The 22,547-nt window shown below is 37.5% G+C and overlaps 1 protein-coding gene and 1 long non-coding RNA gene across 3 annotated transcripts in view; one reads left to right on the forward strand and one right to left on the reverse strand.

Moving 5' to 3' along the window:
• Positions 1–471: 471 nt before the first annotated feature.
• On the reverse strand, positions 472–22,274 carry KBTBD8 (kelch repeat and BTB domain containing 8). Its single transcript, XM_032210271.1, has 4 exons — positions 22,130–22,274; positions 15,137–15,347; positions 11,151–12,265; positions 472–5,080 (listed from the first exon to the last, which is right to left on the reverse strand). The coding sequence occupies exons 1-4, from the start codon at positions 22,143–22,145 to the stop codon at positions 4,617–4,619; spliced, it is 1,806 nt and encodes a 601-aa protein (XP_032066162.1). The 5' UTR covers positions 22,146–22,274; the 3' UTR covers positions 472–4,616.
• The window catches only part of LOC116503702, a 47,832-nt gene continuing 46,463 nt past the window's right edge, over positions 21,179–22,547 (forward strand). For both annotated transcript variants that reach the window (XR_004254735.1, XR_004254734.1), the window contains exon 1: positions 21,179–21,455. This is a non-coding gene — a long non-coding RNA (uncharacterized LOC116503702). The remainder of the gene's footprint in view (positions 21,456–22,547) is intronic.

Below are 22,547 nucleotides of genomic sequence, written 5' to 3' on the forward strand. Positions count from 1 at the left end.
TTTTCCTCAGAAGTTAATTATGGGTTGAGGAAGAACATTTTGCAGCAGGGTGATTTACAGCAGGAAAAGACATTGAACAGTGGGAACATCAATTCCACTCTTAAGAAACGATGAGTACATTGGCATTTGGATATTACAACTGTCCAAGGTGGGAAAGAGAAGATCTGGAAAAAGCATCATTTGATATTTGGATGACATGGGCGAAGTCATAAGAATCCAATCCTAGCTCACCATTTCCCCTCAGAACATCACTTTGAACAATCCATAACCGAACTGAGGAATGCTTTCGAAAAAAATAATAATTGAAATGTTCTTCAGAATCTGAAAACTGAAGAAAAGGGAGGAGGATGGGTCGTTAGTAGTTGTATGAGACAGCTCTCAAGAGAGGCGGTCCTCAGACCTTAGCCAATACAGATGTTCTGTAAACCTAAGAGAAAAGCTAGCAGGAGCAATAAAGCTACTGGAAACAAATGCATTTGAACAACAGGTTTATTATAAGAAAATTAACATGACATTACATAAAATTGCAAAATTGTGCAATTATGGCAAAATGTTTAAAAATCCACGCATTTGCCCTCAGAGGACTACAGTACTTCTTTACTAGCATACCTGAGCACTGAACATCTGATACCATTTCTAAACAGATTTTGGAGCTTTCTGATATTACACAAACCACATATACTGCATACAGAGGAGAGCCGGCTCGGCAGGTTGGAAACAACCCACCAGGTGGTAGTCCAGCTGCACAGCCTTGCTCCACTTCTGTGGGGCAAGTGCAAGATTGTGATAAATATGCAACAAATGTGCTTGGTGGATTATGCCTTTAAAACAACAAATTGTGGAATTAAAAAATGAGAATGTTTTCCATGTCTGTTTTTAAAACATATGTAAAATAGAAGAGTGATGTACCAAAAAATAAGCTAAATAAAGAAAAAGAACAACAAAGAATATAAGTAGAAATATCAAATGCAACAAATGAACCGCGTAGCACAATTATGGGGACTTATGTCCATCTGGTCTCACACTGTGCAAGGTTCTTTCAGAATTATGTTACTCAGAAAACAAGTTTATACAGGAAATTTCCTATTAGATAAGTTAGAAGCATGTAAACAACTAAATTCCTCAGTTAATATTACTGTTTAAATAATTATTCATGCGTAAGACTCATGGTATTTCAGCCCCTGGAAAAAATTTCAAGATTTAACTCTCAAGCACTGTAGTCCATAGCCTCTCACCCTTTCCCCTTCCCCCTCTGAATGGTTAGACAAAGATTTTTATTTAGTGCAGATTAAAAAAACAAAAAATAAGATCAAACCTACTGCAGAATTAACCACAGCATATTCTATTCCTATTCATCACATGACAACTTCATTTGCTAACAAGCTAAGTTCTTAAATTTCAAGTCCGATTGACACTTCTAAATAAATACAGAAGATTGTCAACAAGCAGCAATGTGTTTTGTAAGGTTTTTTGAAAATGACATAACACTTTTTTTTTGCAAAAAATAATGCAACATTAAGGGGAGGGTGCTTCAGAAATTTTGCAGCTAAGAGGCTTACAACAGCGCAAATACAGCCAAGTAAATAATAGCAACAATTACATGTATGATAACTAAACAATTTTATACGAATGCCAAAGAAACCATAACTTATTTAAAAATTCAGTCTTGGCAAATACACTTAAGACATCAAAACCTTAATCATCCATGTACAGAAAATCTAAACTCACTTCTAAAGTAGCAGGTTAGTGCCTTACAATGTTAAACTGCAGCTTAAACACACTTAAGTCAGCTTGGAAATTAATCCTACAGCATCCAAAGAGCATTTGCTACTCTTCAATCATTTTCCATTATTATTTTCCAATTATAAGGGTAAACTACATAGCCTTACACTCCTGAATGAAACAATGTGAAGCCAACCATAATATGTAGCACCAATTCCTATCTCTAGTTGGCGGCAAAGAGGCCAGGGGTCAAGATTAGATACTGTTGACTATGCAGTTTTGCATTACTGAAGTTTCCCAACCTGAGCACTATTGAGACAAGAGTTAAAAATGAAGTTATCAGCTTTCATAACACTAAGTAAAGTACCAACTGCAATTATCTAGCATGTATTCGTGTTATCTTAATGTGCTTAAGCAATAATAATACAAGAAACACACACACACACAGATACATACACACATCAATGTCTAGACTCTAGACTAATGTACCTCCAGCATGGTATATGAAAAAGCCCAAAGAAAAAGCTGCTTGCTGAATCTCTGGAAAATGAGGTATGTAACAGAATGAGGCTTTTTTATCCATTTAGTTTCACAGACATGTTTTCTACATATAATATTGTGCAAGACTGAAAAGATACAAAACCAAGTGAGATAGTATTTATCTACTGGGGTGTGTGAATCATATTTATCAATCTGTGGTTTTAAATTTTCTATCTTAACTAAAGGTTGATTGATCTGACTCAGTCAAAAGTAGAGACCCATTGTAGAAAAAGGACAATTTATCATTTAAAACAAGCCTTAAGCTGAACCAAGATGAAAGTCAAGTATATTTCTTTCTTGAGGATCAATGTTACTCTAAGAATTGCCAGTTAGCAAATGCATTCTCAGATGCCCCAATACTATCTAGAGAAGAAAAAAAAATGACATGAAGAATTCTAAGTTATTTCAAATATGAAAGCAGAAATGTAATATAAAAAGTTATGGACTCTATTTTTCAATTCCGCACATATTTTTATGGTAGATTTCCAAAAATAACTATCCTAGGACTACAAAGAAAGCTCAGTAGTGCAAACTTTCACATTACTCCAGAAGCAAATGGAACTGGACATGCTTTTACATTGTTGAATTGGAGTGTAGGAATATATTTTTTGGAGTAACAACTCACCAACAATTCATGCCAAATTAGCAATAGTGGAAACAATAAATACGTGAGTTTGCTTTACTGTTATAAGAACGCCCAATATTACATACTCCCAACAGCTACCTATAGCAATGCATTCCAATACATTAACTAGAAGTTTATGGTCAACTATGTAGAACTGTTTTAAGTTACGCTGTCAAAATTATCGGAGTATGGACAAAACAAAGTGCTTTTAGCGCTTAACTTTCAAAGATGGAACTATTTCCAAAAGGCCATTAAGACTATATGTTATCTAGGAACCAGCAACATATAAGATATTTAAATAAAATAGGTGTCCACGTACAAAGCAGCAAGTGTATTTAAGACTCAAGACATTAATACTACCCACTGCCTTGCATAGCAGCTACCCATTTGACCTATTTTGGACTTACAAATATGAAAATTGTACTAGCACCAATGGGTTTGAGCCCTTTATGGAGTGACCAACCTATTCAGCTGCTTTTGAACTTCTACATATAATTGGCAAAAATAGCTCTCCTAATACTAATGGAAGATTAAGGAGCCACACTTAAAATTAAATCTACAGAAGAGAAGCAATGTAGCCATCTGAAGTAGGGCAGCTCTTTCTTAAATGGGAACTTATATTCTCCTGTGACTTTAAATCCATTTCTTTAAAAGCTGCACATAAGATTTTAGACACCCCTCAGCAAACTGTAGGTTTCAATGAAGCCCTATGTGAGGAGAAGGTGATACAATCTCTGATACAAAACCCACTCTTTCTCTCTGCAAATATGAATGCACACTCTTTATGTGCAGCTGTTTACTGATTCACAATTTTAAAAAAATAGCAAGCTATAGCAATTCTGCAATGAAAAAAATGGGGTTAAAAAATCCAAAAGCAAGAATAGAAACACAGCTGACAAAAGAAAATATTTGCAATCTGTTGTTTTTGCCAAAGGAAATGTTACAATGTACACCAGGTTAAAGGAACATTCAAACTGCCATATTCACAATAATCTTACATTAAATCTGTAAACAACTGACACATAAATAGTAATTATACATTCAAATTTGCAGAAAGATCTTATGAATTTTGTACTATGTAGATTATGTCACTTTTTCTTCATTTAGGGACTAATTGAAATACATTAGTTGCCTAAACGTTCACAACTAACCAAAGTGTATAAACTTCAAATATTTCAGTACCATTTCAATAAATGGAAGAGGGATGGGTATTTTTATTTATTTATATACTGTCACCAAATCGAAAATAGCAACCCATCAATATTGCCTCAGATTTTACCCGTATTTAAACAAGAAGTCACTTCAAGCTTGATCTCTTCACCTTTCCTATTCATATTCAATTTGTTCTCATTATAGTGCATAGTTACCCAATCCATCTCCTCTTTCTTTTAGTCAAACTGTCATTCTAGATAGAATATGATCAAATGAGAAAACGCTGATAATTGCACTTTGTAAACCATTCCATACTCTGCAGGAAAACATCCACTAAAAACCTAAAACTAATTCCCTCTCCCCGCTGTAACCTTTAAAGAGCACCCATTCCCACATATATGTACGTATGTATGTATGTATGTATGCATGTATGTATAAAAAAACCCAAAAGCTATCAATTTCAGCTCACATTAAATACTGACAGGAATGCATTTTTCTTAAAAACAGATGTTTCTGGTAGCATGGAACACCAAAGTCACTAAGGCCTTTTACCAATGAAAGGGAGAGGGGAGAGGAGTCAAATAACTTTCTGAAGACACTGTGGATACAATTTAGCAACAACACATTCAAAATGACGTCCAAGGTCCCAAAGCTTATCTGGAGTTTCATACACTTTCTGCCACTGGTCATTAGCTTCATCATATTGATAAAGAGAATTTTTCCTGCTGGTTCTGAAGACGTGTTCTTCAACTGTGACTTGAGTAGCTCGAACAAACAAATTAAGTTTATTTTTCAAGACAACAAGTTTAATATATGGATTAATGGACTGATCACATGGAAAATCTTTCTTTCTAGTCCACTTGTTCAATTCAATGTCATAAGCCTCTACAGTAAACATACGTTGGTGGTTTCCACAGGTTCCAGCAATGTAGTAGATAGAGTGATTGTAGACAGCTGCCAAACCCTGGATCCTAGGCACAGTCATCGGAGTCAAGAAACCCCAATAATCTTTTCGAGGATCATAGCAGAGGAAGAATTCTCCTAAGGGACAGAAAGGAAGGGAAACTAAAATGTAAAGAACTTGCCTTAAGACACTATTAAGCAACCTCCAAAAGAAATGGATTAAGACTTCTATTTTCCTCAAAGCAACTCACCCAACCATATTAAGAACAATTTCTAATGAGCTATCAGATACTTGTGTATCATACAGAAAATAAAAGACTTGTCCTAAAATATTTCTACAAAACTATGCAATACCAGAAAATATTTACTTACTTGCTTACTTATTAACTTGTATGCTACCAAATCTTGTGACTCAGAAGCCTCGAAACTTACAGGGTTGTAAACCACATCTTTAATTTTGAGGACATCCCTGCCATTGTGGGAAAAGCCAATTATAATACATTCACTGGAAGAAAAGCTTTTTTATTTTAATACAGCTTTCAACGAGAGCAACATAGAACCATTTTCAAACAAAGGAAAAGGTCTAAACCACTTTGACTATGATAAGTCAAGTAATGTTTGAAAAATATATTTAAAAAAGAATAATGTTAAATTAATAAAGCATTTAAATATTGAAGTTCTTTCTAATTGGAAAAACCAAATAAAGGCAACCTTAGGCAATCTGGCCCCAAAATAGTTGTTACTATATAAATGTCTGGGTGAACAGGTATGAAATGTTTTCTAAAGGGATGTGTGTGTGGGGGGGGCACTTCCACACCTCTTAAGAGGGCATTCATAACTGGGCCATTGTGTCTATTAAGGCCTTACTTCTGGCTACAAAATGTGAGCCAAACTCACTAGTGGGTCCACAAGTAGAGTCTTCTAGCTGATTTTTATACAGGAGTTTGATGAGGGAGGGAGGGAGATCATATTTTAATTAACTGAGTCTTAGGCAAAACTGGGATTGCAGCTCACAGGAAACCAATGCAGTGCACTTCAGAACTTGTGATATGGACCCTTTCTTTAGTTATATCTGTTCTCTGTACAACGTTCCTCGTCATTTTCAAGGTATTTCTCTCTACATGACAAGTGCATTGCAGTAATAACCAATCATATAGTTGTTAAGGCACGGACCACTAAGAATAGGCTATCTATGTTCAAGAAATATTGTAGCTGATGTATCAGCTGAAGCTAAGCATCAGCCCTTCTTGTTATTAAGGTCACCTATGTCTCTAATGACAAACTGGAATGAAAGACAACCTATATATCGATTCTTTCAGGTTGCACTACCTCATCCAATACTGACCATCTTCCCATCTCTGGGCCTGAAGATCACTTCAGTACTTCTACTTTATCTAGATTCAGCTGCAGTTTGTCATTCCTCGTCTCAACTAGAGGCAACACTCAAGCACCGGTTCCAACTCTTCTGATTCATGTTGGGGGGGAAAGCCAGAGCTGAATGCCATCAGCATAATGATAACTCCAAATCTCTATAGATGACCACCTCTGGCAGTAGTATGCATTAAAGAGGAGCCAAACAGCTTCTCTCTGGTGATCGTCCTACACGTAGGAATGTTAACAAAGTACCTTTGGTTTGAAACCCACTGAACCACTCCAGTGATGTGCTGTAGTCAGCTGTTGAGTGATTCAAGAGAGTCAACATAGTAATACTTCCCATGGTTCTCTTTTGAAATCAGGGCAACCAAAGCTATTGCTATGTTATTCAGAAGATGAATAAAATGGATCAGAGAAATGTAGCTGAATAGGCATCCTCTTCAGCAACTTGCCCACGAACGGAATATTTGCAACTGGGTGGTTGGTTTAAGCTTCAAAGGTTCAGGGACAGGCTCTTCAAGGCAGTTATGCAACCCTCAGGTTAAAAGACAGTGATTCCTCCCTGGAGGCATGCAATCGTACTCTTCCTCCTGGAACTTAGTAATCACATTGAATAAGGGCAGAGTTAGTTACCATATTTTTCGGAGTATAAGACACACCTTTTTTCCTCAAAAGAGGCTGAAAATTTGGGTGCGTCTTATATATCGAATACAGCACTTTTGCCTCCTGAAGCCCCGCCCCCTTCACCAAAATGGCTGTGGATAGCCTTATGAAGGCTTTCAGAGAGCTCCTGGGGGCTGGGGAGGGCAGAAATAAGCAAAAAAATAGGGCATTTTTGCCCCCCTCCAGGCTCCAGCAGCACTCTATAAGCCTCCATAAGGGTATACATGCAATATTTTTGACAAAAAACGGGCCCGTTTTTGTCAAAAATGGGTCATTTTTTGCTTGTTTTTGCCCCCCCCCCCTCCCAGGAGCACTCTGCAAGTCCCTCCAAGGCTATTCATGCCTTTATTTGGGGAAAAAAAACGGGCCTGTTTTTGCAAAAACCAGGCCGTTTTTTGTAAGTTTGCAGAGTGCAAAAACTTTCCCCGCCCCCTTTCGGAAAGCTCTTTAACTGATGAGAATTAAATTGATCATGTGATATGCCAGCAGAAATAAAGTCTTAAGGTTTGTCAGTGATTTCCTTCTCCAGCACATGTATAAATACACCTGGAAACATCTACCTACCTACCTACCCTCTCCCTCCCTCCCTCCCTCTCTACTTTCTCTCTTTCTCCCTCCCTATCTACTGTATTTCCCTCTCCCTCTATTTCTCTCTCTATCCCTCTACCTACCTACCTACCCACTCTCTCTCTCTCCCTCCCTATCTACTGTATTTCTCTCTCTCTTTCTATTTCTCTCTCTCTATCCCTCTACCCACCTACCTACCTAAACACACTCTCTCCCTCCCTATCTACTGTATTTCTCTTTCTATCCCTCTATCTACCTACCTATCTCTGTCTTCCTACCTATCTACTGTATTTCACTCTCTTTCTATTTCTTTCTATCTCTCTACCTACCTACCTACACACACTCTCTCCCTACCTTTCCCTATTTCTCTATCTCTATTTCTCTCTTTCTATCCCTTTATCTACCTACCTACCTACTGTATTTTTCTTTCTTTCTCTCCCTCTCTATCCCTCTATCTACCTACCTACTTTTTTTAAAATTTGTCTCTTCAAAACCTTGGTGTGTCTTATACTCCGGTGCGTCTTATACTCCAAAAAATACGGTAGCCTATCCCTCTAATTATCTGGTTGCAGTAAAAAAAACTGATGTTACAATCTCCTAGTAGATGCGGTCCCAAAAACTCACAGGAACAGCGGTAATTGTGACAACAAATTTAAAGCATATAGTCATATGAAATGACTTCTCCATTTTGGCTTTTTTTTGTAAAATAAATGACAACATGGTGTAATATGTTATGTGTTGTTCTTCATTTGAGGTTGTACTTACCTACTTTTAAAAACTGCTAAGGACCAGATGATTTTTACTGTGTCCTGATACGTAAAACCATAGAACTCAAAGAGAGTGTGCTTTTTTTCACATGACTATATGTTCAGTTCTTTTCTCTAAATGCCTGACAAACCTATCCTGGTTGGCTACTGAATAGTCAGTCAAACCTTTTTAAAGACAAAACTTGAGTAGCCTGGTCATAAAATGAGAAAACCCTGCTGGGGACAATGTGAATGCAATGATATGGAAAAGCAAGGTCACCACTACAGGCAAGTTTAAATGCTGACCTGAACTATTGAATTCACCATAAGACCCATGCTTTAACACCCAAACTAAGTCAGTAAAGTGAGGAGAAAGAATAGCAGAAGTTTCACAAAATTTGTTCTATAAATTATCTACATATAAGTTAATAAAACAGAAGTATTATGCCTTGTTCATTAAAATGTTAACAAAATAACAATAGCACTTAGACTTAGTATACTGCTTCATAGTGCTTTACAGCCCTCTCTAAGTGGTTTAATATGCTAACAGTCAGCATATGACCCACAACAATCTGGGTCCTTATTTTACCAACCCTGGAAGGATGGAAAGCTGAGTCAACCTTGAATCAATCTGGACCAAACTCCTGGCAGTGGGAGTCAGCCTGCAATACTGCATTCTAATGATCATGACACCACAACTCATCAAAATAAATATATTCATAAGCTTTAAAAATTCTAGTCCATTGGAAACATCAACCATTTTTATTAAAAATGAGTGGCTCCCCACTGAAAACATAAAGTAATGAAGTGCAAAATCTTTATATAATCCTGCCTATAGATCCTTTTAAAATCTAATTTTAAAATTAGTGTAAGCTATATACTTAAAAACCACTCTAAGATATTTTATATAATATCAATGCATTTCAAATATGTATCATCATATTTTTTTTAAAAAATAATTAAGATACTTATAATACAATAATACAATACAATAGCAGAGTTGGAAGGGACCTTGGAGGTCTTCTAATCCAACCCCCTGCCTAGGCAGGAAACCCTATACCGTTTCAGATAAATGGCTATCCAACATCTTCTTAAAGACTTCCAGTGTTGGGGCATTAACAACTTCTGGAGGCAAGCTGTTTCACTGATTAATTGTTCTAACTGTCAGGAAATTTCTCCTCAGTTCTAAATTGCTTCTCTCCTTGATCAGTTTCCACCCATTGCTTCTTTTCTACCCACAGGTACTTTGGATAATAGTTTGACTTTCTCTTCTTTGTGGCAACCCCTGAGATATTGGAACACTGCTATCATGTCTCCCCTAGTCCTTCTTTCTATTAAACTAGATATCCCCAGTTCCTGCAACCATTCTCTTCTCTTTGTTTTGTTATGCAAATTCACAGGAACCTTCAACTTTATTGTCTTCTATATTTACCTTACATCACCACATTAAATCTGTTCCACTAGCATTTAACCAAAGATTAAAAAAAATCACTTCTCTAAGGAGAATATATTGGTTCTAGACATGCAACTGCTAATCCACAACCCATATTATTCAGCTTTAAGTCTATCTTTTTTGTACCTCTACTGAAAAGTTGGCACATGTACATGAGCCAACTATCACCTATTCAACACATCTGGATGTTAATAATTTGGGAGGATGAGTCAGAAAGCATTCAGTAGAGACCTTTCCATTTATTGTGCAAACAGCATTTAAATGTTTGGTACAAATAACAAAATAATAGTTCAGCTGTAAAAATAAATCTTTATCTCCTTTGGTTTACTGACTTCATGAAAGCTGAGTACTGATATTATCACAACTGCAATTTTTATATTGCGTCTTTTAAGATACAAATCAAGTTGTTTAAAGCAATACTTTAGAATGTTTCCCACACGTTAATTAATAGTAATGACCGTGTGAGGAGAAAAGGAGTCCAGTACAAGCAGCCTTCTAAGATGTCTTTAGATTCAGACGTTCATGTGAAAGGTTTGCAAACAAAATATGCAAGTTTTCACGCACATGTTTTTAAACCAAAACAATTTGAAGACTGTTGGACAAGCTCAACTAGGAATATGGTATGAGGATGAGGATATTTATCTCCTACCTTCACTCTGTCCATCTGAATTCAGTCCTGACTACTATTCACTATTGAAGGAAGTATTAACTAGTGCCAAAAAGGACTTTCCTTTCTATGCAAATAGGTGGTGTGTATATGTAGGTGTGTTGGGAATGGGATGATGATAGTAATTCAGGTTGTGGTAAGGGCACAGGGTTAATACTCTTTGTATCAGAATCCTATAATTGGGTGAGCTTCTTGCTCTCCTCTTTTTATTGCTAATTATTACATATATCTGATCTCCAATAGTCCAAACCATGGACTATTGGCCCAAACTATACAGGCTAGGGAATTCTGAAAGTTGCCTAAAAGTAATTAAGTTGCTATGGTTGAGAAACACTGGTCCGAACATTAAAAAAATTGTAAAGAAAAAGTAAGATGAATGAGGGAATATTACTTTCAGAAGTAGAACTATGTATATACCACCTTTAAATAGCATTCAATTATACTTCTGTCAGTGGTTCTCCCTATTTCCTACAGAGTTAAGTAATTCCTATTGTAGGTAATATCAAAGCATCTCAATAGCAAGCCAAAATATTATCATGTATAAAAACAAGTGGTATGCACCATAGCATAATTTACCTCTGCCTGGATATGAATAGGATCATCCATCCTGTATGGTACAATTAGCAGGGAAACTACCAGCAACAATCAAGATCTAATGAAATTACTCTTCTTCCAATACTGCAATTGTCAGTGTTAACTTCAAATCTCACCACATCCCCCCCACACAAACCATCTTACCCTGTAAAACATAGATATTGTCTTTATATTCCACAGCATTATGAAACTCCATTGCTACAGGCATTGGACAGACAGCTGTCCAGCAATTCTCTCGAGCATCGTAACATTCCACGGATTTCAGGGAGTTGCGCCCATCTCCTTCATAAACTCGACCACCTATTGCGTACAGTTTACCACAGCAATGAACCAGTTTGCAACCTATCCGGGCACGAAGTAGTGGAGATTTAGGGATCCATTTATTGCCAGAGTGATCGTACAGCCAAAAATCACTTTCTGCTCTGTGGTCTATAGAAACCTCACTGCTGCTAGGTCTGTATCCTCCAGCAATGTAAATGTCATTGTCAGGTGAGACGAGAATCCCAACTTCTCTTAAATCGTTAGGCGGTTTGCATAGTTTGAACACTCTCCCTGTAATGGAGTCTAAACAAGGCACTGTTTGTTTCTTTCCTGAGTGTTTGTGGGCAGCATCAAAGCAGATGATCATTTCTGAAGCAGTCATTCCAAGCCTCTGGGTATAGCCATTGGCACCACTTTGTTCTTTCTGTACAGAGTTTTGGGCTATAGCCTGTGCAAACATGGGAGGAATTTTCTCTATGAATGCTTCATCCAGTAGGGGCATACGGATGCATTTGGCAAAAATTTCTGGCAGATGGTCTTCTCTTTTACTAGGCTCATGCTCAAACCACCTTATAATGCTTTCATAGACATGCTCTTCTTTGTCAACATTTAAATCATTGCTGTCCAATATGCTTACAAGTTGGTCTTTCCTCAAGTGGAGAAACTCCTGTTCTTTGGTGACACTCAGGAATTTTTTACGAATGTAATCTTGAGATCTGATTTTCAATTCCTGATGTCCGTAGTGATCAGCAAAAATAAACACCCCAATGGAGTTCTGTGGGTCCAAGTGACTGATCATATATTTAGCACACTGATCCTGAATGGAAGGGATCTGGAAGATACTAGCTGCAGTGAACAAAGCTTGGACGTTGGCCTCTGTCAATGTTATTTTGGAGGTATATGCGTAGTTCAGTACTAAATGCATGGATTCTGCTTCAACACCAACAATCCGAACTTCTTTCTGGGTACTCTCAGTAAGGCCGCTAGTGAACATAGATCTATAAAATGAGGATATGCATACAATTAATAAAAAGTACAATTAATGTATCAACCAACATTTCAACTGTTATTAATACTCAGACTTAATTTTCTTTGCAAAACACATTAGACTTTAAATGTCAACAGAATCCTGACTTTGTTAATATCTTACCATTAGGTTTTTAACACATTTATATTATTTGAGAGTTGTAGAACACTTATATGTACGCTACTGCTAAAAATAAGGATTGCAACATGGATAATCAAAATGCTTTTTGCAACCATTAAGAAAGAATTGCCTACATTGTCTGGATTTTCTATATACCTGTTCCCAACAATGCAGACTAAAACGTTTGCAACTCCTGCCTCAATAAATTCAGTGTTTTCTTACATTGTGTATACCATGGAAACAAAACTCTAGAACAGCTACATCATGAATGACTACGTGAAGAGTTGTTATTAGCAACTGGCTTATCTATACCACAAAGCACAGATTTGGCTTGGTAAAAGTCATGAGAATGCTTGAGCAAGAATGAATCTTTTTAACCCTAAAGAATTAAGCCACAACCCTAGAAAAACGTACCAACATAAGTCTCACTGAATTCTAAAAAGGCTTCTAATGAGATATGTATAGGATTATAATACAGGTGTTGAAGTAAACAAACACCATACTTGTAGCAGGTTGGGATGAGTTTTGATGTGTAGTACAGAATAATTCCTGTTTTTTTTAAAAAACAACTATTCAGTTGTTGTTTTTTCTTTCTTGAAGTGACTCAAACTGGACAGTTTGGGGGTTTAGTATCTGTGGTCTGACAGATTTCCTGGTATTTTGCTAGTTATTGTGGCAGTCATCATCAGAAGAAATTGGCTGTCTCGACCACGGTCACAAAACTCTGCAGCTAAACATTGCACAATAAATACAAGTATGAAAGCTTATTCCAGTATAGACTTCCAATTGCTTTGAACTCAGAAGTATGTGGGATTAAATTATTGGAAACAGATTACATCCATATTAATATTTCTTGTAAAAATAGCACTTGTAGGAGGTGCTATAATAGATGATTCAGATTTTAAAAATTCCCAATGTCACATTATTTAACAGAATAATAGAATTAGATGGGACTTTGGAGGTCAAGCAGAAGAGCTCAAGCAGGAGATCCTATACCATTTCAGACAAATGGTTGTCCAGTCTCTTCCTAAAAACCTCTAGTGTTGGAGCACCGTAACTTCTGAGGGCAAGTTATTCCACTGTTTAATTGTTCTAACTATCAGGAAATTTCTTCTTAGTTCTAGGTTGCTTGATTAGTTCTCATCCATTGCTTCTTGTTCTGCCTTCAGGTCCTTTGGTAAGATAAACTATGTGAAATGGTTTATCTTGCTTTAGAATAATTTTGGGGGGATCAAACCAAAACAGGGCATCCATTCACAAGAACATTACCCAGGCATTTCACACACACTGTGGCATTACTTGTGGCAACTGTTTAGATAGTTTTATGGATTTTATTATTCCTATAGTGTTTAATGCATATCGGCACTTAGTATAGAAATGTAATTAACAAAGGAGAAGATTTGTAGCTCAGAGTTGACATGAGGAGTCCTTGGTGCTCTCTGAGCTTGCTTGTTTCCTTGTAGACGTTCATTACCCAAACTAAGTAACATCACCCGATTGAAATGTAATTTACCCTCTTTCCTCTTATGGGGAGAACAGTAATTCGGATAAGAATTTATGTTGCTAAGTTATGTGGTCATAAAGCATGACATCACATAATTGCATCATGTAGTGAAAGCAATCCCAGAACTTCCTGCTGAAGTCATTAACCAAATTCCAGCAGTGAAGACCCATCCCATATAAGCCATTCTAGGCTTGGTTTCTCCCAACCCCAGCCTTGGTTCTTCCAAGGTAAGGGACTGTTCAACTGCCCCCAACAATTATTTTTCCCCCTCTGCAAGGCTCCAGTGCTGCTTACTGTGCTGAGGCTCAGGGACATGCTGCTTCTGCGGGCACAGGTGGTATAGACCAATTCTATCGGAGTGAACCAGTTCCATATATTTATATTTCCAAATGTATGTATAGATGTACAACAATTATTTTAGAACAGAAGCTTGCATTTGCACCTTTCCGGCTCCAAGTGCCTGCCAGCATGAGTTCTGCTTTGGCTCACATCTTTCTTTTCTCTATCGCAAAGGAGGCATAATTTACATTAACTTTTGCTGTTCCTGGCCTTTTCCAGTAATGGTGCCTACAAGTGCCAAAGTAATGGTGATGCCAAAGACATAACTAGAAGTCCCATAGACCTGATTAATGCACTGGAAAAATATACTTTCAACTCAGTAACCAACTGTATGGCAAGAGGTTCATATTAATCTCAAAAAAACTTTCCTATGGCTCCATTAGGAAACTTAAGCGCATTAAATGCTATTCTTTGCTTATCTATTAATTTCAGTTTTAAACAGTCAATTGTAATTTCTAATAACTTTCTAGGCTGGGAAAGAGAAATAGTGATTTGAATTATTATACAAAATTCTGTCATGTTATAAAACAAGTGAAAAGCACATTAACAATACATGTGATCCAACTTCTGCAAGTTGTCACAAATAGTAGAAATATCCAAAATGCCCTGCAAATAAATTTGGGGAAATAATTATAGACCCTGAACATTCAGAAGACAAGAAATGAAGCAGTTAAAAATAGCCAAATGACTCTAACAGCTTTAATTCCTATGTTAATGTAGTAAATAAAAGAATGCTAGTATATGTTGGAAAAAAATCAGACTGTTCAAATGATTTAATCTGCTGCCCATTCTGTCTCTCACAAACACACATATAAATACCAGAACAAAAATACATTACTTACAATACAAATAATAGACTAAAAATAAAATATTATATACCTAAAGTAAGGACTGATTGCAGCAAGGACATTTCGATGACAGGAAAATGTTTTCCCATGATCCACTTCTACCACAATATCTGTCAGTTGTCCTTCATCATACATCATTTTGAGCTGTTGGAGAATGCTACAAGCATGAAAAGGATCAATCCCACCAATGGCTGTGCTTGAAGAAGGAGTTCCATACAATGTTTGGGTAAATTTGCTTTGTTCTGGTGAAAAATTGAAATAAATGATCTTGAGAAAGAATGGCACATATGATCGATTCCCATGGATCAAGACGTGAACCGTATTTCATTAGATGTGAATGCTGGGAAATATTCTGTACACCGACAAAAGTAGAGATATCTTCCCAAAGTTTGCCAAATAACACCTCACACCCTAAATATTTGTTAAAAAAACTATCTGCACAATTCAAATTTTTGAATGTTGAAAAAAACAAACCTCAGTACATTGCTAGGATATCTGTTCAAGATTATACATGGAAAATTTTATTTTTATCATTCTGCAAACAAGAAAAACAAGAAATATTATATTAGAGGTAAATATAATAAATATATTATTTTAAGATCCAATCATTTTAGATTGTATTTTCTATACTTTATATTCTCTTGCTCTTATGTGTTCATTATTTTCTGACTTGCAACTCTTGTCCATAGCAGAGTAACAGAATAACTGAGTTAGGAGGTATTCTAGTCCAATCTCCTGTTCAAGCAGGAAACCCTATACCATTTCAGACAAATGCTGTCAAATCCCCTTCTTAAAAACCTCCAGTATTGGAACACCTGCAACTTCTGGAGACAAGTTATTCCACTAATTAAATATTCTAACTTCAGGAAATTTCTCCTTAGTTACTGGTTGCTTCTGTCCTTGATTAGTTTCCACCCACTGCTTCTTGTCCTGCCGTCAGGTACTTTGGAGAATAGCTTGAATCCCTCTTCTTTGTGGAAGCTCCTTAGATATTGGAGCATTGCTATCATGTCACTCCTAGTCCTTCTTTTCATTTAACCTAGACATATCCAACTCCTGCAACCATCCTTATTTTTTAGCCTCCAGTTCCATAATTATATTTGTTGCTCTTAAAGAGCCTCAACATATGTTGTTATATTGTGGTGGCCAAAACCAGATGCAATATTCCAAGTGTGGTCTTACCAAGACATTATAAAGTGGTAATAATAATTCAGGTGATCTTGATTCTATCCCTCTATTAATGCAGCCTAGGACTCCACTGGATTTTTTGACAGCTGCAGCATGCTGCTGGCTCATAGTTAAGTGATTGTCCACGAGGACTACTGTCCACCTAGTAATTTGAAAGTATGCAAATGCAAGTAGATTAATCAGACCACTTCAGAGGAAAGGTGTGGGAAAATGCTGACTCCATCAGTCAAGAAATGGAGATGAGCATCACATCCTAGAGTTGGACACTATTGTACATGGAAACCTTTACCTTTAACCTTTTACCAGTAGGACTGCAGAATTCCTCTCACAGTTACTACTATTGAGGCAGGTATCACCTCCTCTGTACCTGTGCATTTGGTTTTTCTTACCTAAAAATAGAACCTTATTTTTTTCCACCATTGAATTTCATTTTGTTAAGATAAGAGCCAGTGTTAATTCTGTCAAGATGCATCTGTATCTTGAGTTTATCTTCTGGAATGTTGGCTATTCCTGCCAGCTTGATGAGTTCCTCTTCTACCTGCTCCTCTAAATCATTTATGAAGATGCTGAAGAGTACTGGGTCTAAAACAGAGCCTTGAGATGCCCCACTGTATATTTCCCTGCATGTAGATGCAGTTCCATTAATGACTACACGTTGAGCATGGTTAGTCAGATGATTATGAATCCATCTGGTGGTGATGCTGCCTAACCCACATTTTTCTATCTTATCAAGTATATGTTGTGGTCTACTTTATCAAATGCCTTACTGAAGGCCAAGTAAATAATATCCACAGCATTTTGCTAGTCCACTAATTTTGTCACATTGTCAAGGAATGCAATAAGTTCACCAATTTTATCAGGAGAGTATCTTATTGATGTTGCAGTTTCAAAGACATGAAATAGGTTTAAAACAATAGGATGCATATGAGAAAACTAGTAAAACCAGTAAATGTCAAAACCTTTTGTTGGTAAAATATCTGAATCTGCTTCAACTTTTGACTTCAGCTTTGAGATTTGAGTATGTCTTTAAAGCAACTGTTTCTGTAATTATATCAGGATGTTTTCCTTCCGCCCACACGCAAGAGTGATAAAGTATTGTTTGTTTGGTTAATTCTGGCTGATAAGAGCTACCAGCGGAAGTCTTAACAAATTAGGTAACAAATATTGTTAATACTTACAGTAATTGAAAGAGGGTTACATTTTTTCTAGAATAGCGCTGTAAGATACTTGCTAAAGAAATGAGCATTAAATCCCACTACCACAGATAACTAGTGTACTGTTTCCATTCTTTCTTTTTTCAGTAGTATTTTAGAGCTAGTAATAGCAACTCAACTCCAAATCTTCTTCAGGGAAGCAGATTGCAGGAAGCACTCCAAGTTGGGCTTGCACCTAGTTTGACAATAGGACTTTATTTATATTTCACATGTTTGGACCACCCATAGAGTAAGAAAGCTTACTCTAGGAATTAGCCAAAGGAAAGAACATTCTATATACCTCATGCTATCTCACTTAGGGTCTAAATTTACAATTATTATTTGTCTGATTGCTCTAAGAAAGTAAAAGGGGTTGCACACCCAGATTTATTACCATAAACCTATTAATAGGTTCAATGTTTCTATATTTACAGCACTTATTTTTTAACTGAAATAATCAACATGCCATATAAATCCTCAGGAATCAAAGTACTAATTTTCAGTAGAGGCAAGATGTTCGGAGATAAATAAATAAATCTCCTTTTGACTTAATGTAAAATGAAGCACATTCAAAAAGTAGCTAGAAACTAGAATTCGGAACTCATCATACTGCAGATTCATTTGATGGTCTAGCTTTACTGAGATTCCTTCAGAATACTGTGATCTTTATTCGCTCATTGATTACTCAATGTAAAAGATTTCCAAGTGACTTTTTAAAATCAACAATATGACACATCATAAACACTTGAGACAAAAACAAAGAAAATGATGATTATCATGGATAACTTATTAGTATTAGGGGCTAACAACTATTTAATCTATATTTATTTATAATAAATTTTATATACCATGATTTCCTAAGACACAAAGCACTCTTAGGAAAGAGGTAGTAAATAATAACCAAAATAACATAGAAAGTATAAGGTACATAATAAATAACATGGAAATTCAAATAAAAATGCAAAATTAATTAACAGTAATCATGACACCTTTAGCACCCAAATATTTTGTGAAGTAATAGGTTCTTAACTGCCCTCCTAAAGGTTAAGAGGTCAGTCACACTCTATACTCCAAAATACCTGTTTCAGAGTTTGGAGGCAACTATAGAGAAAGTGCAACACTAAAATTCCTTAATGGTACCCTCAAAATGTCCTTATGTATTAATCTATTGATACTTTCTTGTCTTGCTCATTAGGATCTCAAGAGGAAGGCTTGCTGGAAATTGCAAGCTAATTAGATGGCCACTTGGTCTAATCGAACAGGGTTTCCTTAATTCTCTAAACTTTAGATTTCAATATTTTTTCAAACTAAATATTTCCATCCAATTTTTTTTATCAATGCTTGTGAAGATACTGAAGTGGGAGGTACATTCAGCTTTTTAAAGATCAATTATTAACAGTAACCAGCAGTTCAGAAATATGCTACAAAGTAGCGATGAAGACATTGTAAAAGTCTTGTCCACACCTACAGAAATCAAAGTCACGCAATGATTTTTTCCTATGACACTTATGGACATGAAAGTTAAAGGATGTGGAATAAAGAGAATGTTGAACGTGTGGGAGAAGACTCCCAAGAACGGATGGCTGTCCTATCCCCCTAAATTCAAACAAATAGATCATAGAAGAAAATTATTCCAGAGTTCTCACTTGAGACACAAATGACCAGCTGAAACCATCTTATTTGGGATACTTCATGTGAAGTACTTGCTTTTCGAAAAGTATGTATCTGAGAAAAAGGGAAAAAACACAGATAACCACCAACAAGGTGGAATGACTTAGTTACAGTGATGATGAGGGCACTGCTGGAGACTTGAAGGGTCAGGTTTGCAATAGATTGTCCTGGAGAAAACCAGTGTTTGTGGTTACTAGAAGTCAACATCAACCTGACTGAACATAATGTATGAATTACAAACCATACATTTTCTATGTTCTTTGACAATATGCTGTTAACTCTAAAGGACATCTCAGAAGAGGCTGATGCAGAGATGAGAAGGAGAGCCTATTCTGTGTGCATGGAGCACAACAAGATTGCTGAAGGTCACCCAGTAAGAATGTACAAAATACCAAGATGTTGTATTTGACAATGATTAACATTCCTTTATTGAAGATGGATAGAGGAATTCACTTATGTGAAAAGGACTTAAAACTTCTGTCTTCTGTCCCAGCTTTAAAATCAAGTCACTGCTCTCTGTGACCCAAAAAATGTTCAAATCCACATATTCAGTTTTCTAAAGTAAGAATAGGGCTGTACTCCTTCTAAAAGAAGCTATCATTTTGGGTATGTTGTTGATCCTCATCTATTAGTCAACTTGCAAGGGTAGTTTTAACAAGAATCATGTATTATGTGAACTGGTAAAATATGGTAAGCATTATTCATGCAGTGTGCTCTATAAAACCCTATCCCAGGAAAATGTCCCAAATATGTAATTGGCAAACAATGCAGCAACTAGGTTGCAACACACAAGGGATCATAAACCTATATAGAAAGAATTGTACAAGCTATCAAATATTACTTGGCATCATTGGTACTAACTTTAAGACCTTATGTGAGTCGAGAGGACTTTTATCTTGCTTTACTCAGAGAACATGAAATGTTTTCATTTGGGAGTTGTTTCTGGCATTGTCTTCTCATTGTCTTGATTTTAGTGTGGATTTTTATTTGTTAGCAGTTTTGAACATGCAACATAGATGATAAAATAACAACAGAATAATACATTGACTCTTAGCACATCACCAGATAGAACACTAAGCTAAGAAATATTTCAGAATATCTGGCAAAATGACAATCAAGCAGTATTTCAATATAAAACCAGATTTGGTGGTAAAGAAATGAAAGAAGTCAGTATTCCAAGAGAAGACAGATGACGTACTTGAGGATTTTACAAATCAGGTTCTGCTGCTTTTTAATCTAGAACATACATTAGTAATATACATAAAGGCAAGATACTCTCAGGCGAAGCTCAATGCCTGGTGACTGTAATTTTTGTGTCCATTTTATGTTATGGAAATTTCAGTAAGAAAGTCCTTTAGTAAGGAGGACTTTCTTACTGAAAAAAACAACAAGAAAAAAACCAGAGAAAAAGTCAAGTATTGACCTACTTGTTACAACAAGGAAGGCTAGAATGGCAGTTTAGTGGGAGTATTTTATACTTTGCTGGTTTGCCTTTTGGAATTGCATAGAATGCCTAAGAAATGTGTGAACTATTAAGCATTTCACACCTTAACATCCCATTTTTTGGCATTCTCTAGATTTCCTAGGCATTCTACAAAATGCCTAACTTTGATAGTAACAGAAAAACCTCTATACATATTATCTATAAATATATCTTCTTCTAGGGGTTCAGGAGAATGCATGATTACAAAGGCATATAGAAAGGCAGGGGCACACACTCTCTCTCAATCCCAGACCTCCCTTGGCTAAACCACAGAATCTGAAAGAGACCTGCAGTTTGCACATGTAGATTTGCTCCAGTATAGGAAAGTCTGGGATTAAGGGGACAGGGTGGAGATACAAAGTGTGGGGTAGAAGAGGAGGCGCAGTGTTACCAATCTCCACACTTTTTACCCACTCTTCCCCCACCACCACCACGTGCCTTCAGAACAAAACCCAACTTCTCTCTCAACTTTCCTACTATTTGTAAATTGTGAGATTAAAAAAAGGAGAGGGAGGGAGGAAGGGAGGGAGGAGAGAGAAAGAGAGAGAGAGAGAGGGAGGGAGGGAGGGAGGGAGGGAGGGAGAGAGAGAGAGAACACTTCCTGGTTTTAAACATGGTCTAATTAACCCTCTTGAAACGTGGCTTCTAAACTCTTGTTTTAACTTCTTCCTATCTCTGATGACGTTCCACTCCAAAAAAACAAAGGGCTTCCTCTTTCAAAATGACTGTATTTTCATTTCTTGGTAGAGGAACCTGTGGCTTGCCCCTGTTTCTGTGCTACAACTTCTGGCAACCATCAGCCATGCTGGCAACAGGTACGTACTCCCGCTGCCATTTTTTGTTTGTAGTCCTCTAACTAACCCAAATTTAACACCTCTGTGCTAATGGGACTGAAAAAACTGAAGCCACCCCGCCCCTCCTCCTTTCAGCGCCTCTCCGAGACCAAGTGAAAACAGGACTCCCTCAGGAGAGTTTCTAGTCCTCATTTGTTACAAAATGAAGAAAATTGTTCAATAAAAAATATTAAAATGTAGGTTTCTAGTCCTCATTGAAGCGATGAAAGTCTGTCAGAAAACGTCGGGTTACTTCTGAAAGAAACACCCACCCACCCCAATCTAGAGCATTTCTTTCCCTGGATGACAGCAGGGGTGACTGACGCTCGCCTAAAAAAATACCCCCACCCAAGTATTATCCTAAAAGCCTACGGCGACCACTATATTGGGGAGGGGATAGTTTGGGGGGGGTTGGGGGGGGAGTGGGCGGAGTTGTCATTAACAAGAGTTTGAAAGAAAAGAGCGAATCGCCCGGCCTCCCTCAGTCGAGCCACCCCCTCCCCTCACAAAGAGGGTCCCACGGGAGGCATCCCGCCCGGCTCTCTTCCTCCTCCTCCTCCTCCCAAGGGCCCACCGGGCAAGGCCTCGAAAGCCCCTCGCCCGCTTGCCCCCCCCCCTTCTCCAACCGCCTGGAGGCTCCAACCCGCCATGCCCACCTCCTGTGGCAGCCATACTGTAGGGGAGGGGAAGGCGGGCCTCAAGAGAGTCTGCCGCTACCGGAGGGGAACCGCCGCGGCTCCCGCCTTTCCACCTCCGTCGGCCGCAGAAAACGCTGCCGCCGCCTCAGTGGTGCTCGCCGCCTCTGTCGGCTCGGTAAAGAACGCCCCACGAGCGCTAGACGAGCCGGGATTGGCGAGCGGCGCCGGCTCCGAAGAGGTTGCTGGGAATTGTAGTTTATTTTAATCTATTAGCCCTCCCTCCCTCCCTCCGAAGGTCCAGTTGCCAACGTCCCGCGAATTGCACACTGGGAGTTGTGGTCCTTTCAGGGCAAGGCTCTCTCCGTCAGTGAATGCTCTGTTTCGCAGGGCTGCGATTTCGCTGCTGGTGCTGCTGCTGAAATCTCCATTTAGGACA

This window comes from Thamnophis elegans, chromosome 2, assembly GCF_009769535.1.
Source record: "Thamnophis elegans isolate rThaEle1 chromosome 2, rThaEle1.pri, whole genome shotgun sequence".
Taxonomy (NCBI): domain Eukaryota; kingdom Metazoa; phylum Chordata; class Lepidosauria; order Squamata; family Colubridae; genus Thamnophis; species Thamnophis elegans.

Excerpts from the sequence above, each read along its gene's own strand:
- KBTBD8 (XM_032210271.1), bottom strand. Across the intron at positions 12,266-15,136 it reads GCAATCAGTCCTTACTTTAG|ATCTATGTTCACTAGCGGCC; the intron begins GTATATAATATT and ends CTCATTTTATAG. Across the intron at positions 5,081-11,150 it reads CAATATCTATGTTTTACAGG|GAGAATTCTTCCTCTGCTAT; the intron begins GTAAGATGGTTT and ends TCTGTCCCTTAG.